Source organism: Ranitomeya variabilis, chromosome 5 (genome assembly GCF_051348905.1).
Source record: "Ranitomeya variabilis isolate aRanVar5 chromosome 5, aRanVar5.hap1, whole genome shotgun sequence".
Classification (NCBI taxonomy): domain Eukaryota; kingdom Metazoa; phylum Chordata; class Amphibia; order Anura; family Dendrobatidae; genus Ranitomeya; species Ranitomeya variabilis.
In genome coordinates, this window is record NC_135236.1 from 492,843,678 (window position 1) to 492,862,365 (window position 18,688).

The 18,688-nt window shown below is 44.4% G+C and overlaps 1 protein-coding gene across 3 annotated transcripts in view; it reads left to right on the forward strand.

Moving 5' to 3' along the window:
- Positions 1-18,688, forward strand: part of PARPBP (PARP1 binding protein) — a 60,327-nt gene that overhangs the window by 9,677 nt on the left and 31,962 nt on the right. For all 3 annotated transcript variants that reach the window (XM_077265619.1, XM_077265620.1, XM_077265617.1), the window contains exons 2-6: positions 1,272-1,427; positions 9,302-9,529; positions 9,606-9,704; positions 9,810-9,980; positions 11,104-11,258. In XM_077265619.1, coding sequence (XP_077121734.1) covers positions 1,278-1,427; positions 9,302-9,529; positions 9,606-9,704; positions 9,810-9,980; positions 11,104-11,258 — 803 coding nt within the window. In that variant the 5' untranslated portion in view covers positions 1,272-1,277. The remainder of the gene's footprint in view (positions 1-1,271; positions 1,428-9,301; positions 9,530-9,605; positions 9,705-9,809; positions 9,981-11,103; positions 11,259-18,688) is intronic.

An 18,688-nucleotide genomic window follows, 5' to 3' on the forward strand; every position in this document is an offset into this window, starting at 1 on the left:
GTACTCAGTGCTGCACCCAGGAGAAAACTACCGTATATACTCGAGTATAAGCCGCCCCCCCCCCCCCCCTTAATTTTGCCACAAAAAACGGGGAAAACTTAATGACTTGAGTATAAGCCTAGGGTGGGAAATGCAGCAGCTACTGGTAAATTTCAAAAATAAAAATGGATACCAATAAAAGTAAAATTAATTGAGACATTAGTAGGTTAAGTGTTTTTGAATATCCATATTGAATCAGGAACCCCATATAATGCTCAGTACAGTTCATGATGGACCCCATAAGATGCTCCATACAAAATACGCCCCATAAGATGCTCCATATTAAAATATGCCCCATATAATTCTGCACAAATGTTAATAATGGCCCCATAATATGCTCCATAGAAACATTTGCCCCATACTACGCTGCATAAAGGTTGTTGGCCCCATAAGATGCTCCATAGATTATGCTGCGATTAAAATAAAAAATCACATACTCCCCTCTCGTCGCTCAGGCCCCCGTCACTTGCGATATTCACCTCTCCCCGTTCCACCGCTGCACACCACTCTGTCTTCTGGCTCTCTGACTGTGTTCAGGCAGAGGGCGCACACTAACTACGTCATTGCGCCCTCTGACCTGAACAGTCACAGGCAGAGGATGAGGAAGACGGAGCGGCGCCCAGCGGCGGAACGGAGTCAAGTGAATATTGGAATGCTTACCTCCCCCGATATACTCACCTGCTCCTGGCGCGGTCCCTGGCAGTGTCTCACTGTCAGATGGTCTCTGGGAGCTGGCTGCATCTTCCTATGTTCAGCGGTCATGTACCGTTCATTAAAGTAATGAATATGCGTCCATATTCATTACTTTAATGAGCGGTACCACGTGACCGCTGAACAAAGGAAGAGTTGCGGGCGCCCGGAGACCATCGGACAGTGAGACGCTGCCAGGGACAGTGCCGGAGCAGGTGAGTATGTGACAGCTGCCCCACCCCCGCCGACCGCCTGGGACAACGACTCGAGTATAAGCCAAAAGGGTCACTTTCAGCCCCAAAAAATGGGCTTAAAATCTCTGCTTATACTCGAGTATATACAGTAACGGGAGCCCCTGCCTTCCTGTCATATAGGGGTGCCTACTGTCATGAACTCCCAGCACTGACTGACAGCCATCTCTTTGCTCATAATGGGTTATTCCAAAAATTGTATTTCTTTTGGTTTTATGAATTGCCCTGTGAAACATAATTTTGGCTTTGCCACGGAATATGTATCATCCTACTATCTTCATTTTCTTCTAGGTTACAATGGCCACTCCACAGCAAAATGTGTTAGGTTTGATCAAATCCTTCCGACGGCAATGGTCTCTTGTGTGTGACTGTGAGAGGACCACTGTATGCGGGGCTGATGACATGCTGCTCATGTTGCAGTTGGCTGTGGCTGACATCAATAAGAAGGTAAGGCTCATTTCACACAGTATCGCTGCCAACTTTCTAGTACAGCTCTGTTTGAATCTCTGGAATTCTTCTGCTGGAAGGGGTTAAATAGCATTCGTCTTATGCCTAGTTGTATATAAGTAAGGATGGACAATCTTTGTCTTAGGCCAATGCGTGCAGCTCTGTAGAAAGAAATACATGAGAAGATATATTCTCCTTTCCTTGCTTTGTCTTTTTTTCTGAGCCATGTGGATGCTCTTTACAAGAAGCAGGATTATTGGCTTCATCAGGTCATTAAGTCTCTATTATGGCTGCTAATAAACTGCCAGGGACACAGTAAAGGGTAGGAATGACTAAAGCAGCGGACGCTGAAGGCAGAATATGCTGTAGACCCAGCGTATAGACCTGAAAGGATAGCTGCTATATATGGGTTATTGCCCCCCACACACAGCCTCTATAAGGGGTTGTGCACTCATTCATTATTTGCAGCGGAAAAATCTGTTGCAAATACCTGGGGTGTTGGAAGGAAAAAAAAAAAAGGCATAAGATATGTACACTCCTCCTCCCCCCCCCCCCCCCCCTCATTTGAATTGGTGATAACAGTGGAAAGAATGGACATGGTGTAGGCCTGAGCCTGCTACAAATCTGGCCAGCCAGCATCTAGCAATGTCTTGTAATGTGTAGCCCACTGGGCTACACACATCTGGACTTTTTTTTTTTTTTTTTCTCATGCAAATGACACCTTCAGAGAGAAAGAGGATTGGAACTCTAGTGCCACATAATGGATGTAGCAATCCTAAAAGTCAATCTGGTCCCTTTAAATTTCCTTGCCATGTACTGTAGCTTGGGATAAGAATGCAAGCCAGAAATTCCATTTGCAAATAATTGTTTTTAGGTGTTTGCCCTTCCTTAGTCAAGCCCTTTTAACCCCTTAACACAAATTCCTGTACAGTGGAATGTGCTATATTCCCAATGTACATGTACAGTGGTGTTCAAAAGTCCTGCATAGGCATAGGATAAATTGATTTTTCAAGTTTTAAACATTTTCTGTTGAATATCTTCGATGCTAATATGACATATTATATATGGTTTTGCTCAGAATACAATTTTGCATTCTCTCCCTGTAATATTTTTAGCTTTTGAAGCAGTTTTGCCTGAAATTATTGCAACAATACGGGAATTGAAAGCACAACTAAATATTGTACAGCTTCAGATCCAAAATTAGCCAATCACAGATGAGGTTCTTGTGACCAATCATAACCTGGATATGGCAGCCAATCACATTGCATTACATTGCATCACATCTGCTGTTTTGTTTGTTTGTTTTATCTGTTGGTCTATCTAGTGAATCATACTGTAGAGTTTTATGATGGGAGCCTTCAGATTTTTGTCAGCGGAGGATCGTGTGTGAGTTGTGGTGCTACATGAAGAGGGTTATACTGGCCCCCAGATCGCAAGGAAGGTCGGCTGTAATCAGAGTACAGTCGTAAGAATTTTGCAGAAATATAAGCAGCTTGGAATTACCCAGGACAGGCCCAGATCTGGTCGGCCCAGAAAGTCAACTAAGGGTCCCTTTCCACTTGCGAGATAAAAAACGGTCCGTAATCTGGACCGAAAAAACGGATGGAACGTATGCGATTTTCATGCGAGTGTCATGCGAGTACAATGCGATTTTTAATCGCATCATCCGTTTTTTATACTCGCATCATCCGTATGACATCCGTATTACTGTCCGATTTGTACGCACCGGTGTCCTTTGAAAAGCCGGCAATTCAGCGCAGTGTACAGTAAAATCACACTGACAGGTTAGAATAGACTAGATATATACACATAGAATAGGTATATATACATATATATATGTCAGTGAGACACCTATATATGTATATTTATATTTAATGCAGCGCAAGATAGCATAAAAGCCGCTAAAAGCCGCTAATTCAATTGCCGGCTTTTAATTTCTCCTTCCCAAACCCGACAGGATATGAGACATGGTTTACATACAGTAAACCATCTCATATCCCCCTTTTTTTTGCATATTCCACACTACTAATGTTAGCAGTGTGTATGTGCAAAATTTCAGCGCTGTAGCTATTAAATTTAAGGGTTAACTCGCTGAAAAAATTGGCGTGGGCTCCCGCGCAATTTTCTCCGCCAGAGCGGTAAAGCCAGTGACTGAGGGCAGATATTAATAGCCAGGAGAGGGTCCTTGGTTATTGGCCCCCCCGTGGCTAAAAACATCTGTCCCCAGCCACCCCAGAAAAGGCACATCTGGAAGATGCGCCTATTCTGGCACTTGGCCTCTCTCTTCCCACTCCCTGTAGCGGTGGGATATGGGGTAATGAAGGGTTAATGCCACCTTGCTATTGGAAGGTGACATTAAGCCAGATTAATAATGGAGAGGCGTCAATTATGACACCTATCCATTATTAATCCAATTGTAGGAAAGGGTTAAAAAACACACACACACATGATTACAAAGTAGTTTAATGAAATAAAGACAGCGGTTGTTGTAATAATTTATTGCTCTCTCAATCCATCAGGAACACCCTCGCTTGGCAACATAATAAACGCACAAGATACATACCCTCAGATGTCCGATCATGTCCCAGAACCGTCTCGTCCCACGAAGTAATCCATCTGAAGGGGTTAACTAATATTACAGGCAGGAGCCCTGCTAATGCAGCGGTGCTCCGTGCTTGTAATTCCCCTGCGAATGAATGAAATGTAGGTCATTGACCTACATTTCCCTCAGTCGCGGTGATGCGCCCCCTGGTGGATGTCCTCATATGACCTGGAGCGTGGGAAAAAGTTCCCAGGCTGCAGTTTATGAGAACATCCAGCAGGGGCGCATCACCGCGACTCAATGTAAGTACAGATCCTGCTTTCCTTTCAGCACCCGGGGGATTACAGGCACCAGTGAGTGGTTTATCGCAGCTCGTGCCTGTAATATTAGTTAACCCCTTCAGATGGATTACCTCGTGGGACGTGATCGGACACCAGAAGGTATGTATCTTGTGCGGTTATTATGTTGCCAAGCGAGGGTGTTGCTGATGGATTGAGAGAGCAATAAATTATTACAACAACCGCTGTGTTTATTTCATTAAACTACTTTTAAATCATGTGTGTGTGTTTTTTAACCCTTTCCTACAATTGGATTAATAATGGATAGGTGACATAATTGACGCCTCTCCATTATTAATCTGGCTTAATGTCACCTTACAATAGCAAGGTGGCATTAACCCTTCATTACCCCATATCCCACCGCTACAGGGAGTGGGAAGAGAGTGGCCAAGTGCCAGAATAGGCGCATCTTCCAGATGTGCCTTTTCTGGGGTGGCTGGGGGCAGATGTTTGTAGCCAGGGGGGGCCAATAACCATGGACCCTCTCCTGGCTATTAATATCTGCCCTCAGTCACTGGCTTTACCGCTCTGGCGGAGAAAATTGCGCGGGAGCCCACGCCAATTTTTTCCGCCATTTAACCCTTTATTTCAGCAGCTACAGCGCTGAAATTTTGCACATACACACTACTAACATTAGTAATGTGGAATATGCAAAAAAAAGGGGATATGAGATGGTTTACTGTATGTAATCATGTCTCATATCCTGTCGGGTTTGTGCAGGAGAAATGAGAAGCCGGCAATTGAATTAGCGGCTTTAATGCTATCTAGTGCTGCATTAAATATAAATATACATATATAGGTGTCTCACTGACATATATATATATGTATATATACACATTCTATGTGTATATATCTACTCTATTCTAACCTGTCAGTGTGATTTTACTGTACACCGCGCTGAATTACCGGCTTTTCAAAGGACACCGGTGCGTAAAAATCGGACAGAACTCGCATGGTGCGAGTGCTGTGCGATTTTTTTCTCGCACCCATTGACTTGCATTGGCGAGTCTCGTCCGAGAATCGCAGCAATACGCAGCATGCTGCGATTTTTTTCTCAGCCGATCCAGATTTTTCTCAGTCCGATTTCGGCTGAGAAAAAAATCGCAAATCAAAAGACACCTATTAACTAACATTGGTCCGAGTGCAATCCGATTTTTTATCGGATTGCACGCGTCCGTTTTCCTCGCAAGTGGAAAGGGACCCTAAAAGGGAGGATAGAGTACTGATAAGAACATCCCTTGACAATCGAAAGTTCACCTCTCCTCAGCTTCTGCGAGAATGGCAAGAAAAGTGCAGTATTGAGGTAGCAACATCAACTGTTAGGAAGAGATGTTTGGAAGCAGGATTGAGAGGGTGCAAGGCCCAAAGAAGCCATTGATGACAGCCATACCAAGACAAAGGTGAAAACTGTGGGCATTGAAATATTTAAAATGGAGGAAGGAGGAGTGGGAGAAAGTGCTATTTAGTGATGAAAGCACTTTTTGCATTTTAGGAAATGATGGCAAGTCTTATGTGAGAAGGTTCCCACATGAAGAGTACAAGCCAGAGTGTTTGAGCTGTGTGAGTGAGGTGATTGAGGCTCTGATACAGGCCTGGAACCACATCATCACTTGTGAACATCTGCAGAAGCTTGTTCACTCAATGCCACAGAGATGCAAGCTGGTGCTCAAGAGCAAAGGCTGGCCAATAAAGTATTAGAGATGCACTCAAAAGGCCCTTTTCAGGACTCTGAAATAAAAAATAATCTTAAAAAGTAAAATGTAAGTCTGTGTGAACTTGCATTGGAAGTTAATGAACTTAGAAACCTGTTCACCATTCTACACACTGTACTGGTGTAGGTATAGTTATGCTGTAAAAAAAATTATCAAAAATGCGCATACCATAACAATTTATACACTTGGGAAATTCAAAAATGAGTATGGCATACAATGAGGGATTACAAAAACATATATGTTCCATATGTTCCACCAGTTTCACTGTAGAGATGCAGAAGTATGAAACATATAGTTTTCTTCACGCCTATGCAGGACTTTTGAACACCACTGTACGTGATTATTTTAAAGGGGTATTCTCATCTCCAAGATCCAAGGTATAATAATAATACTAGCAAATATCTCCAATTAGAAATGTAGTATAGGTTTTCTGATTCGCTATGTCTCGTTCCTCATGTGCAGGCATTGCAGGACCTTAGGCATCCATGGTTACAACCACTGATATAGTGACAGTTAGTTTGCTAGTTGCTAGTGGTTGTAACCATGGATACCTAAAGATTCTGCAATGCCTGCACATGAGGAAAGAGACCTAGCGAATAGTGATGAGTGAGCGTGCTCGGATAAGGTGGAAGTTGAGCACGCTCGTGTGCTAATAGAGAATCTTCGGCGTGCTCGAATACTATGTTTGAGTTGACACTGCTGCATATCTCACCGGTGTTTGACAGCCACAACATTCAGGGATTGTTTGTTAGGTAATCCCTGCATGTGTTGGGGCTGTTGTACTGCCGTGAAACATGCAGCAGCGTCAACTCATAGTATTCGAGCACGCCGAAGATTCTCTATTAGCACACGAGCGTGCTCAACTAACACCTTATTCGAGCATGCTCGCTCATCACGCATAGCGAATCAAAAAAACAAACTACATTTGTAATGTATTTGCTAATATTGTTTTACTCCTTTTAAACGGTTACTGCAATGAATGTTTTGTTTTTTTTTTTTCCACTAGGATTTTTGTGTTTTTTTTCTTGTATGTATTGCCTTGTAAAGTATGCTCTCCCATCAATTCTTAGGTACAACCTTTGTATAACGTGTGGTGGGTAGTTGGTGCCATTTTTTTGGTTTCCCACTTTTTAATAACTTTTTTGTTGTTTTTTGGTAAATTAAAATTTTCTACTTTTTTTTAATTATTATCATTATTATTATTATTATTATTATTATTATTAGTTCTTGTGTACACTTTTCTTTCTGATTTAAAATTGTGATGGTGTGTAATGTGCACACTGTCTTGGTTCCCCTGTATTCCCCGGGTGAGCAGGTGGCCACATGAATGCCATTTGCTTGATGATCGGGTACATGTCATGCCAACCTGGCTTCCATGAAAAACCGTATCTGCTGAAAGGTATAAGGTGGTGTTTCCCTTTTCCTTTCTTGTGAGCATCTTGTAGCTTTGCTTTTTATTTTGCTTCCCATATTACATTGTGAGAAGAGGGCTGTGTTTTTATTTATTTTTTAAATAGACGATATAGCGAGTCACAGTTGCCTAGCTAGGTTCTTGTTTTATTGAGGAAAGCTTGTGAAATGCGATCTTTCTAACATTGGACTTTCTGAACTTTTTCCCCCCCTTGTGTATGATCCAGCTGGCGTGCACACATGAGCACATCACTGCTCACTGTCCACAAAGCCTGCGGTTGCTATTATGAATAATAGAAAGTGCTGTCGCCCTTATCTGGACGGTTTATTTGGACTTCAAATATTCCATTGAACCAAGATAAACTCTTCTGATACGGTAAAACCATTTGTCCTTAGATCAGTACGTTTGGTTTTCCAAGTATCCAATTTGTTTTAGTTTGTTTGCCATCACAGAAATAAAAAAAATCTGAAAAAGATGACCTCCTTTCATCAAAGGGTTATTACAGTCTAAAAGAAAAAAAGCTGTAACGATGGTGTGTGCGTAATATATACTGTAAAATTCTGATAATCTGTCAGGCTTGGCACCACCATTATTACCATGCCAGACCTCCTGGAAGACTCCCAGTGCATTGGCAGGGTGTAGAATCTGGCCTCGAGCACAGAACAGAGGTCTTAAATAAGCATTTAAGTGCAAAAGCTGTGGAAAAATACCAGGTCAGTCTCCAAGCCTTGCAGTTCAGCATTAGCACTAATTTCATCAGATGGCAGATAAGCAAGTATGAACTCACTGTGCCAGCGTTGGCTAGTCACAAGTATGTGCAGTGGATTATAGGTTATGCTGTGGACATCTATCTGTTAAGGATTAAATGGAAGCTGCAGTTTAAGACCACATGCAATGAATATGGCTGTTATTGCAGATTTTGGTTTAAAAATATTCAATATGCAGTGTTTAAAAAAATAAATAAATAAAAAATAATAAAGTAGATGAAATTTAAGACTTCATAAAATACCATTCACAAAGCAGATCATTTGCTTCATTATTACAAGGATGCAGGTTTTGCTTGTATACCAGGGTGAGATCAAATCTTCTGATCTTATCTGAAGGATACCACCTGTAGAAAATTGGGGTGGGGGGATGTTTGATTCTACACAGCATCTGAATGATAAATGGAAACGTGTGCTCAGATCTTGACTGTTTAAATTCTCTGGACGGGATCACAAAAATTGCTTTTAATTTGACTCATCAATGCATACCTATGGGCAGTACATCAAAGAAGCACTTCCATCAGTTTTTATTCTCTTTAAAGCAAACGTGTCACCAGTATGCTGCCCCCTCATTTTATGCTAGTAATAGGAGGATGATACATCTGCTTCTAAAGGGCTAATCTGTAAGAAGAGGACATGACTGCATCATAATGTTTAATAAGCAAAAGAAATAGTCCCTGTAAAGGTAAAACTTTACAGTCTGGGTCTCGCCACAGTGTGTGCGGACAGACACCATCAGGGGACAGTAAAGGCGTGTATCTCATTTGCTTTTTCTAGCCTTTTCCTGCTCCATTGTACACAAGAATCACTGTTGCTTTGGCTTTTAAAAATAATACTCTGCATGAAGGGACAGCAGCATAAATTTCCCCTGTGCTTTCATGCTGCACTCTCCCATGTGCCAACAACAACCTCTCTACACCCCCCACCCCCAACACAGTGGTATCTTCCACCTCAGAAGCAGGAAATCTCCTATTGCTGTCAAAACAGTGAGACATCAGAGAGATTTAAAGGGCCAGTCATAATTTACTAAATGCAAGCATTGTTAAAAGGTGGTTTGACTGTATTTCTTTTTTTGTACTTCTTATGCCTTAATTTTTCACCTTCTAGAATGGCGATGGATATACAGCTTACCTCAGCGATGTCCTGCTTACATGGAAGCACTTGGTAAAAGATAAACTTGAACTGATCGATAAAGGAAGTCCAGCCCTGAAGAATTATGATTCAATCAGGAAAATGTATGACCAGCTTTTGAAAAACAGCAATTCGCTGGATCTTATTGACTTATACGCAGCTTTTTCCAAACCGGACTCTTCTACAGAAGTAAACCTCTCTTCTGTGAGTAAATAAACCGACTTCAGATGTACTGTTCTAAATCTAGCACTGGTTATAGTTATCTGACTGTCTTCCACAGGAACAGTTACAGAACTTTCTCTTTGGTCATCAGTCAGAAGGTGCAGACCACAGTCCTGTGCCTTTCTCTACGCCATGTAAAAACATGGATTTTGTTAAGGTAATTTGAAATTATTCTGGGAATGGAGGGGCGAAGATATATTTTATTTCTGTTCATGTATTAAAAAATAAATAAATACAAAAATAAAAATCATTTTGTTTGCAGGTGAAGGAAGTTGTCAAAAAAATATTTTATTCCTATTTAAGCCTTTTGGTAAATTCTAAGAATGATATTGCCCTAGCTCAAGCCATTAACTGCCCAGAGAGAGGACTTGGTAGAGAAGCTTTCACAGACCTTAAACGGGCATCGAAGAACAAGCAGATGGCCTTATTTTTGGTAAGTACTCTATGCTTGCATTTGTTATAAAGCTGTTGCTCTCCTGACATGTTTATTTCTAGTAAATGACAATATAGGAGCCTCTGTTAGCTATTTGGTATCATTAATAAGGCAATGTTGAACTGCATGGGGACAGGCACCCAACTGGTAACACCAGATAGTATTCTTATTCCTCAATTGACAGTAGTAATAATAAAGGAAAGACACAACTCAAAGTTAAAAGAAAAGCTCCAGAACTGTTGTTTTTATGGGTAAATACAAGCATCTGCTAAAATATAGGCCAGGAGACCGAATGGATCCTCCTAAAGGTACCTTCACACTAAACGATATCGCTAGCGATCCGTGACGTTGCAGCGTCCTGGCTAGCGATATCGTTGAGTGTGACACGCAGCAGCGATCAGGATCCTGCTGTGATATCGCTGGTCGTTGAATAAAGTTCAGAACTTTATTTGGTCGTCAGACCGGCGTGTATCGTCGTGTTTGACACCAAAAGCAACGATACCAGCGATGTTTTACAATGGTAACCAGGGTAAATATCGGGTTGCTAAGCGCAGGGCCGCGCTTAGTAACCCGATGTTTACCCTGGTTACCAGCGTAAAAGTAAAAAAAACAAACAGTACATACTCACCTTCGCGTCCCCTGCCATCTGCTTCCCACACTGACTGAGCGCCGTAAAGTGAAAGTGAAAGTACAGCACAGCGGTGACGTCACCGCTGTGCTGTTAGGGCCGGCGCTCAGTCATTGCAAGAAGCGGACGCCGGGGGACGCGGATGTGAGTATGTGCTGTTTGGTTTTTTTACATTTTACGATGGTAACCAGGGTAAACATCGGGTTACTAAGCGCGGCCCTGCGCTTAGCAACCCGAAGTTTACCCTGGTTACCCGGGGACCTCGGCATCGTTGGTCGCTGGAGAGCTGTCTGTGTGACAGCTCTCCAGCGACCAAACAGCGACGCTGCAGCGATCGGCATCGTTGTCGCTATCGCTGCAGCGTCGCTTAATGTGAAGGTACCTTTAGGAAAAGTGTGACTGCTTCTGATTTGACAGTTCTAAACTACATCTTACATTCTGGTGTTCTGTCACATATACAGTATAATCAGCAATTTGTTTATTTCATTATTATAGGTGGCAACCTCCTTCATTAGAGCAGTGGAGCTTGGTGGAAAGGGTTATGCTCCATCTGAAGCTGATCCATTAAGAAAACACATTAAAGGTTTATCACAGTTTGTTCACTTTATTGACAGATTGGAGGAGATACTTGGAGAAACTCACAATGCAAGGTAATTTTTGTTCTTATTGTGACCATTTGCTAATATGGTTGTTATTCCTAAAGGGAACCTGAAGAGCAGAAAAATGCCCTAAGCAGTAACACTGAGGACCGTGATGCAATGAGAAATCCTATATGAAGAAAAATAGTCTTCCGAACATGAAATATGTTAACAAGTACCCTGTATAATTTTGAGACACACAAGAAATAAACATAGAAAATTAGTCTTACAGGTAATTCATTTTCTAGGAACCTAACACGACTGCAGCATCGGAGGTTGTCTCCTCACCCTAATGGGGGACAGGAAACAGAGGTTAAATACCCCTCCCATTCCTGCAACCACTAGTGTTTTTCTGGACACTCTAGCATGAATAGTTACCACCAAAGTGCAGGAATCATCCAATAAGAATAATCCGATAGGGAGGGAAATTAGTGCTGTTGTGGAAGGTTCCTGGAAACCAAATTACCAGTAAGACTAATTCTACTTTCTCTAGTCGCCTTCCACGACAGCAGCATCGGAGTGAGGGTATGTGCACACGTGGCGGATTTGCCAGCAGATCCGCAGCGGATTGGCCGCTGCGGATTCGAAGCAGTTTTCCAGCACCATGTAAACCTATGGAAAACAAAATCCGCAGTGTCCATGGTGCAGAAAATACAGCGTAGAAACACTGCATTGTATTTTCCGCAGCATGTCAATTCTTTGTGCGGGTTCTGCAGCATTTTACACCTGCTCCTGTATAGGAATCCGCAGGTGGTAAAACGTAGGTGAAATCCGCACAAAAAAGGCTGAAAATCCGCAGTTAATCCGCAGGTAAAAAGCAGTGCGTTTTACCTGCATATTTTTCAAAAACTGTGCAGAAAAATCCGCACATGAATTCACAACGTGTGCACATAGCCTAATACGAACAAATAATTTCTTAGGGAGGTACTGCAGCCTGCAGAACTCGTCTGCCTAATATTAAATCCCTATTAAAACTTAGTCTGTAGTGTCTGGTAAATGTATGGACAAAAGACCAGGTGGCGGTTCTGCACATCTGCTCAGTAGATGCGTCCCCTCTCTTTGCCCACGATGCTGCTACTGAACATGTGGAATCCGCCTTCAGTGATGCAGGAGATAGCTTGTTTGATCCAGTTGGCGATCCTATTCTTAGCCGCCTCCTTGCCCTTATTTCGTCCTGAGGGCTGAATGAATACGTTTCAGTCCTCCAGCTCTAGGTTTGTTGGAGGTAGTAGAGAACCACCCTGCGAACATCAAGGGTGTGAAAGGCTGCTACCTTCGTATTGGAAGGATCCGGGCAGAGTGAGGGTAGCACAATATCCTGACCTCTATGAAAGTCCGAGACTAGGCATAAAGGAGGGATCTAATCGAAAAATAATGCCCTCTGCAGTAACTGTTAAGTAGGGCTCCTGTACTGATAGGACGTGCAGCTCAACTACACGTCTAGCGGTAGTAATTGCTACTAGAAAGACGGTTTTAAGGGTAAGGTTTTTTAAACTTATGGATGACAAGGGTTCAAATGCATCTTTAGTTAAACTGTTAAGTACCCGATTTAAATCCCAGGGGGGAATTCGGCTATGAAGCCTATGATGGATTCTAGCTGATGAGGTCATGAAACTCTTTATTCAGCGATGACTAGCCAGGTTCTGGTCAAAGAAAGAGCTAATACCTTTATTTTCTCCAGTCACCTTCCACGACGGCGGCACTGGGGGATGTCTCCCCGCCCTAATGGGGGACAGGAAACACAAAGAGGTTAAATACCCTCCCCTTCCTGCAACCACCAGTGTTTTTCCTGTCCCCTATGGGGCATGAAGAGGTCCTGCTGTGGTGCTGCAGTGGCCGGCGATCCGAGTACCCAGTTTTGCTTGCCTATAGCCGGGCAGCTGCTCCCTCCATAACTGCTCCCGTCTCCGTGTCGGCATCGGACTCGGGACCCTCTTTTCCCGCGCCCCCTTTGGGGGTAAAGCGGGGCGGTGACATGCGGCCGGTGTCCTCTAGAACTCCCCGGCTACCTCCTCTCCTTCTTGGCGCAGACTCTGTGATAGCGCGCACCAGAAGTGATGCGATCCCGAACTTCCGGTTTACCTCCGGTGCGTTCCAGCGTGGAAATCGGTATCGGCCCTTTCCCAGAACTTATTACCACAGCCCCCTCCTCCAAAAAGGAAATTAGCAGCTGTGGGGTCTGATTCAGATTCTGGCGAATTACGTACTTCAGACTCGGAGGATATACGGTAGAATGAGGGCTCCACTTCCACCGCCAAAGATGATACTAAACAATATTATTTCTCCTCAGAAGACATACAGGGATTAATTACTGTATAAGCCGAGAATTTCAGCCCTTTTTTTTTTTTTTTTTTTTTCTAAGCTGAAATTGCCCCTTTCGACTTATACTCAAGTCATACCCAGGGGACGGCAGGTGAGGGGGAGCGGCAGCTGTCTAATAATACTGACCTCCTGGTGCGGTCCCTGCACGTCCCTGGTTCTCCGGCGCCGGCAGCCTCTTCCTGTAGTGAGCGGTCACATGGTACCGCTCATTACAGTAATGAATATGCACCCCCATAGGGGTGGAGCCGCATATTCATTACTGTAATGAGCTGTACCATGTGACTGCTCAATACAGGAAGAAGCTGTCAGCGCCCGGAGAACCAGGGACTGCACCGTGCCAGGAGCAGGCGAGTATAACGCAGTGCGCGATATTCACCTGTTCCACCAACAGCCGCCGCTGCGTCTTCCCTGTCCTCTGCAGTGATGCTCAGGTCAGAGGGCGCTGTGACGCGATTAGTGTGCACGCCGCCCTCTGCTTGAACGAGTTGAGTCTTCTTTCTTTCTTTTTTTTTTTTTTAATCGCAGCAACAGCATATGAGGCAAATGTCTGTATGGAGCATCTTATTGGGCCATGTGCAGCATTATTTTGGGCAAATATCTCTATGGAGCATCTTATGGGGCCATAATCAGCATTTGTGCAGTATTATATGGGGCAAATGTCTGTATGGAGCATCTTTTTACTTAATTTTACTTAAATGTAAAAAATAAAAAATAGATACCAATAAAAGTAAAATTAATTGAGACATCAGTAGGTTAAGTGTTTTTGAATATCCATATGGAATCAGGAGCCCCATATAATGCACCATACAGGTCATGATGGGCCCCATAAGATGCTCCATACAAAATACGCCACATATAATGCTCCACAAAATTTATGATGATCCCAATAAGATGCTCCATATTAAAGGGAACCTGTCACCCCGTTTTTTTGAAGATGGGCTAAAAATAGTGTTAAATAGGGGCAGAGCTTTGCGTTACATTAGTGTCTTTGTGTGCCTTATTACCCACCTATGTTGCCGAAATACCTTTGTAAAGTCGCCGTTTTCTGCTGTCACTCACGCTGGTCTGGTCCTATGGGTGTGGTGACAGAGCTGTTTCTCCCCCAGAATCCTGCTCATCATTACGTTGGTGGCGTAGTGGTGTGCGCATGTCCAAAAGGCGAATCCACTGCCCAGGTGATGAAAAACAGCGCGATCTGCGCTATTGAGCCGTTTACCGGTGGGCGCGGCCATCTTTCCTGTGGCCGCACGTGCGCAGATGGAGCGCTCTGCTGCCCGGGGCTTCAGGAAAATGGCCGCGGGATTCCGCGCGTGCGCAGATGGAGATCGCAGCAGCCATTTTCCTGAAGCCCCGGGCAGCAGAGCGCTCCATCTGCGCACGCGCGGCCACAGGAAAGATGGCCGCGCCCACCGGTAAGCGGCTCAATAGCGCAGATCGCGCTGTTTTTCATCACCTGGGCAGTGGATTCGCCTTTTGGACATGCACACACCACTACGCCACCAACGTAATGATGAGCAGGATTCTGGGGGAGAAACAGCGCTGTCACCACGCCCATAGGACCAGACCAGCGTGAGTGACAGCAGAAAACGGCGACTTTACAAAGGTATTTCAGCAGCATAGGTGGGTAATAAAGGCACACAAAGACACTAATGTAACGCCCAGCTCTGCCCCTATATAACGCTATTTTTAGCTCATCTTCAAAAAACGGGGTGACAGGTTCCCTTTAAAATATGCCCCATATAATGCTCCATATAGTCCTTGATGGGCCTCATAAGATGCTCCACAGACATTTGCCCCACACAATGCTGCACAAATGCTGATTATGGCCCCATAAGATGGTCCATATAAAAATGTGCCACATATAATGCTCCATACAGTTCATTATGGCCCCATAAGATGCTCCATATAAAAATGTGCCACATGTAATGCTGCTGCAATGAAAAAAAAAAAATTACATACTCGCCTCTTGTTGCTGCCTGCTGCTCCTCAGCGTCCCGTCTCTCCACAGTGACTGTTCAGGCAGAAGGCGGCGCGTACACTAATACGTCATCACGCCCCCTGACCTGAACAGTCACTGCGGAAGACGGAGCGGCGGTGGAGCAGGGAAAGGTGAATATGAAATACTCACCTGCTCCCCGCGCGTTCCCTGGCAGCTTCTCCCGGACAGATGGTCTCCGGGAGCCGGCAGCTTCTTCCTCTGTTCAGCGGTCACTGGTACCGCTCATTACAGTAATGAATATGCGGCTCCACCCCTATGGGAGTGGAGTCCATATTCATTACTTTAATGAGCGGTACCACGTGACCGCTGAACAGAGGAAGAGCTGCGGGCGCCGAAGACCATGGGACATGCAGGGACCGCACCAGGAGCATGTGATTATGTGACAGTCGTCGCTCCCCCTCACCCGCTGCGTGAGGAACATTTTTTTTTTTTTTTTTCGTTCCTCCAGAGATCAGACTTCTCAAGAGAATTCAAAGGGAAAGGCAAAACTGGCCGCTGGAGTTATCCTAAAGGAGGGAAGGGCATGAATATCCTTGTCCCCCAACACCAGCAAACCCTGACAAACAGTGACTACTCTCGGTCTGTCGGGGGTCGACTCTCGAGCTTAGTCCACTGATGGTGGACCATCTCCTCAAACCAGTGGGTGCTCCGTACCATCCAGGATGGATTAAAACTAGATCATTATCAACCTGAAGCCCCTGAATCGTGTAATCACATAAAGGAGATTCAAGATGGAATCGATCAAGTCGACAATTCCCCTTATCGGTCACAACTGGGTAATGGCTACAATAGATTTGAGATGCCTATTAACATGTTCCCATCCATCAAAAATACCGGAAGTTCCTCAGGTTTGCAATTTTCCAAGGTCCTCAAATCAGCCATTATCATTTCAATTTCCTCCAGTTCGGTATCTCATCAGCACCTCGAGTGTTAACCAAAATCATGACAGAGGCATTGATCTTTATTCGCTGTCAGGGGATTTGCATTATACCATACCTAGACGACTTCCACATTGTTGCTCCATCCATCTCCCGTCTAAACTCCGATGTGACAAGGACTATAGAGATCCTGGAATCCTTGGGATGGATCCCGAACCTGGAGAAATCGGACTTTCTTCCCTCCACGAAGAAGAAATTCCTAGGAGTCCTGCTGAATTCAGAAGTAAGAGAATCCTTCCTGCCCAGAGAACGTCAGCTCGCACTGATACAGAAAATATCAGAGTACAGAGTCCTGAAGGCCCCCACCCTTCGGCACTCTACAGCATGTCTATTCTGGGTTCCTTAACATCTTGCATCCAGATGGTATCCTGGGCCTAAGAGCTCTTCAGACACAAGTACTCTCATCCTGGGACAGACAGCAGAACTCTCTAACCAAAAAAGTTCCTCTTCCCAATCATGTCAAGTTATCCCTGGCATGGTGGCTGTGTCATCGGAATCTCCAGCAAGGGGTCAGCTGGGACCAGCTTCCACTAAAAATACTTACATCAGATGCCAGTCGGAGGGGATGGGGAGCCATGGTGGAAAAATCCCACTTCCAGGGCATATGGTCCCCAGACATCAAAGCCAGCTCATCGAACTTCAGAGAGCTGAAGGCCGCATCGGCTCTTGTCCAAGGTCATCATGTACGCATATAGTCCGACAATATGACCACAGTAGCGTACCTCCGTCACCAAGGGGGTACGAAATTCGCAAATTTAAAATCAGTGGCTGCAAGAATTTTTTTCCTGGGCGGAAAACCACCTCCTGTCTATCACAGCAGTCCATCTGAAGGGATCTTCCAGTATCCAAGCAGATTTCCTCAGCAGGAAGGATGTACATCCTGGGTAATGGTGCCTAGATCAGGAAGTCTTCCTCTCCCTGGTATCTCGATGGGGGATCCCGGATGTGGATTTATTCACCAGCAGTCAGAACGCAAAAGTAGAAACATATTTTTTCCCTGAACACTGCGGACAGAGCATGGGGTGTAGATGCCTTTTCCCACCCCTGGAGGTTCAACCTTGCCTACGCCTTCCCACCAATCCCGATCCTGGCAAGGACACTACAGAAAACTCGATCCGATGGGGTCACTACGATTTTGATTGCCCCCATGTGGCCAGGAAGGAGTTGGTATAGTGCCCTGATGGACATGACCCAGGAGGGTCCACTACCACTCTCTCAGAAGGACGACCTCCTTCGCCAGGGTCCCCTGTTACATTCGAATCTGCACAGGTTGAACCTTGTGGCCTGGCTACTGAAACCAAAATACTAAGAGCAAAAGGCCTTTCTTATGAAGTAATTAAAACACTTCAGAAAAGCAGAAAACCAGTAACTAATGCCATTTATGGCAAAGTCTGGAAAAAATTCTCATCTTGGTATTCTCTGAAAACTCCAGATCAATTTCATCCAAACATTGCTGAGATACTAGACTTCCTTCAGAAGGGCCTTGATATGGGACTGAGACCTAGTACCTTGAAGGTCCAGGTCTCAGCTCTTAGTTCTTTTTTCGACCAGAACCTAGCTAGTCACCATTGGGTAAAACGCTTCATGACCGCAGCTGTTAAAATCCGTCCCAGAGTTCATAGTCGCACTCCCCCTTGGGATCTAAATCTGGTACTTAATAGCTTAACCCGAGACCCATTTGAGCCCTTGTCAGAAGCTAGTTTAAGGATCCTTACTCTTTAAAACAGTCTTTTTTTAGTGGCAATTACTTCCGCTAGGCGGATAGGATAACTACAGGCCCTATCTATGCAGTAACGGCAGATGGTATTGTCCTCCTTCTAGACCCTACATTCATGCCTAAAGTAATCTCCGATTTTCACAGACGTCAGGATAGTGTTGCCCTTATTCTGCCCAAATCCTTCCAACATGAAGGAAGAGTCCTTTCACACCCTTGATGTCCGAACGGTAGTTCTCTATTACCTCCAGCAGACCGAGAGTTGGAGGATTGACCAAAATTTATTCATTCAACACTCGGGAAGGAACAGGGGCAAGAAGGTGGCTAAAAACACAATCGCTAATTGGATCAAGTATGCCATATCTGTTGCATACTCATCACAGAGCTTCTCTCCTCAATCGTCATTAAGGGCCCATTCTAGACGTTCGGTATCGACTTCATGGGCGGAGACAGGAGTCTCATCTACGGA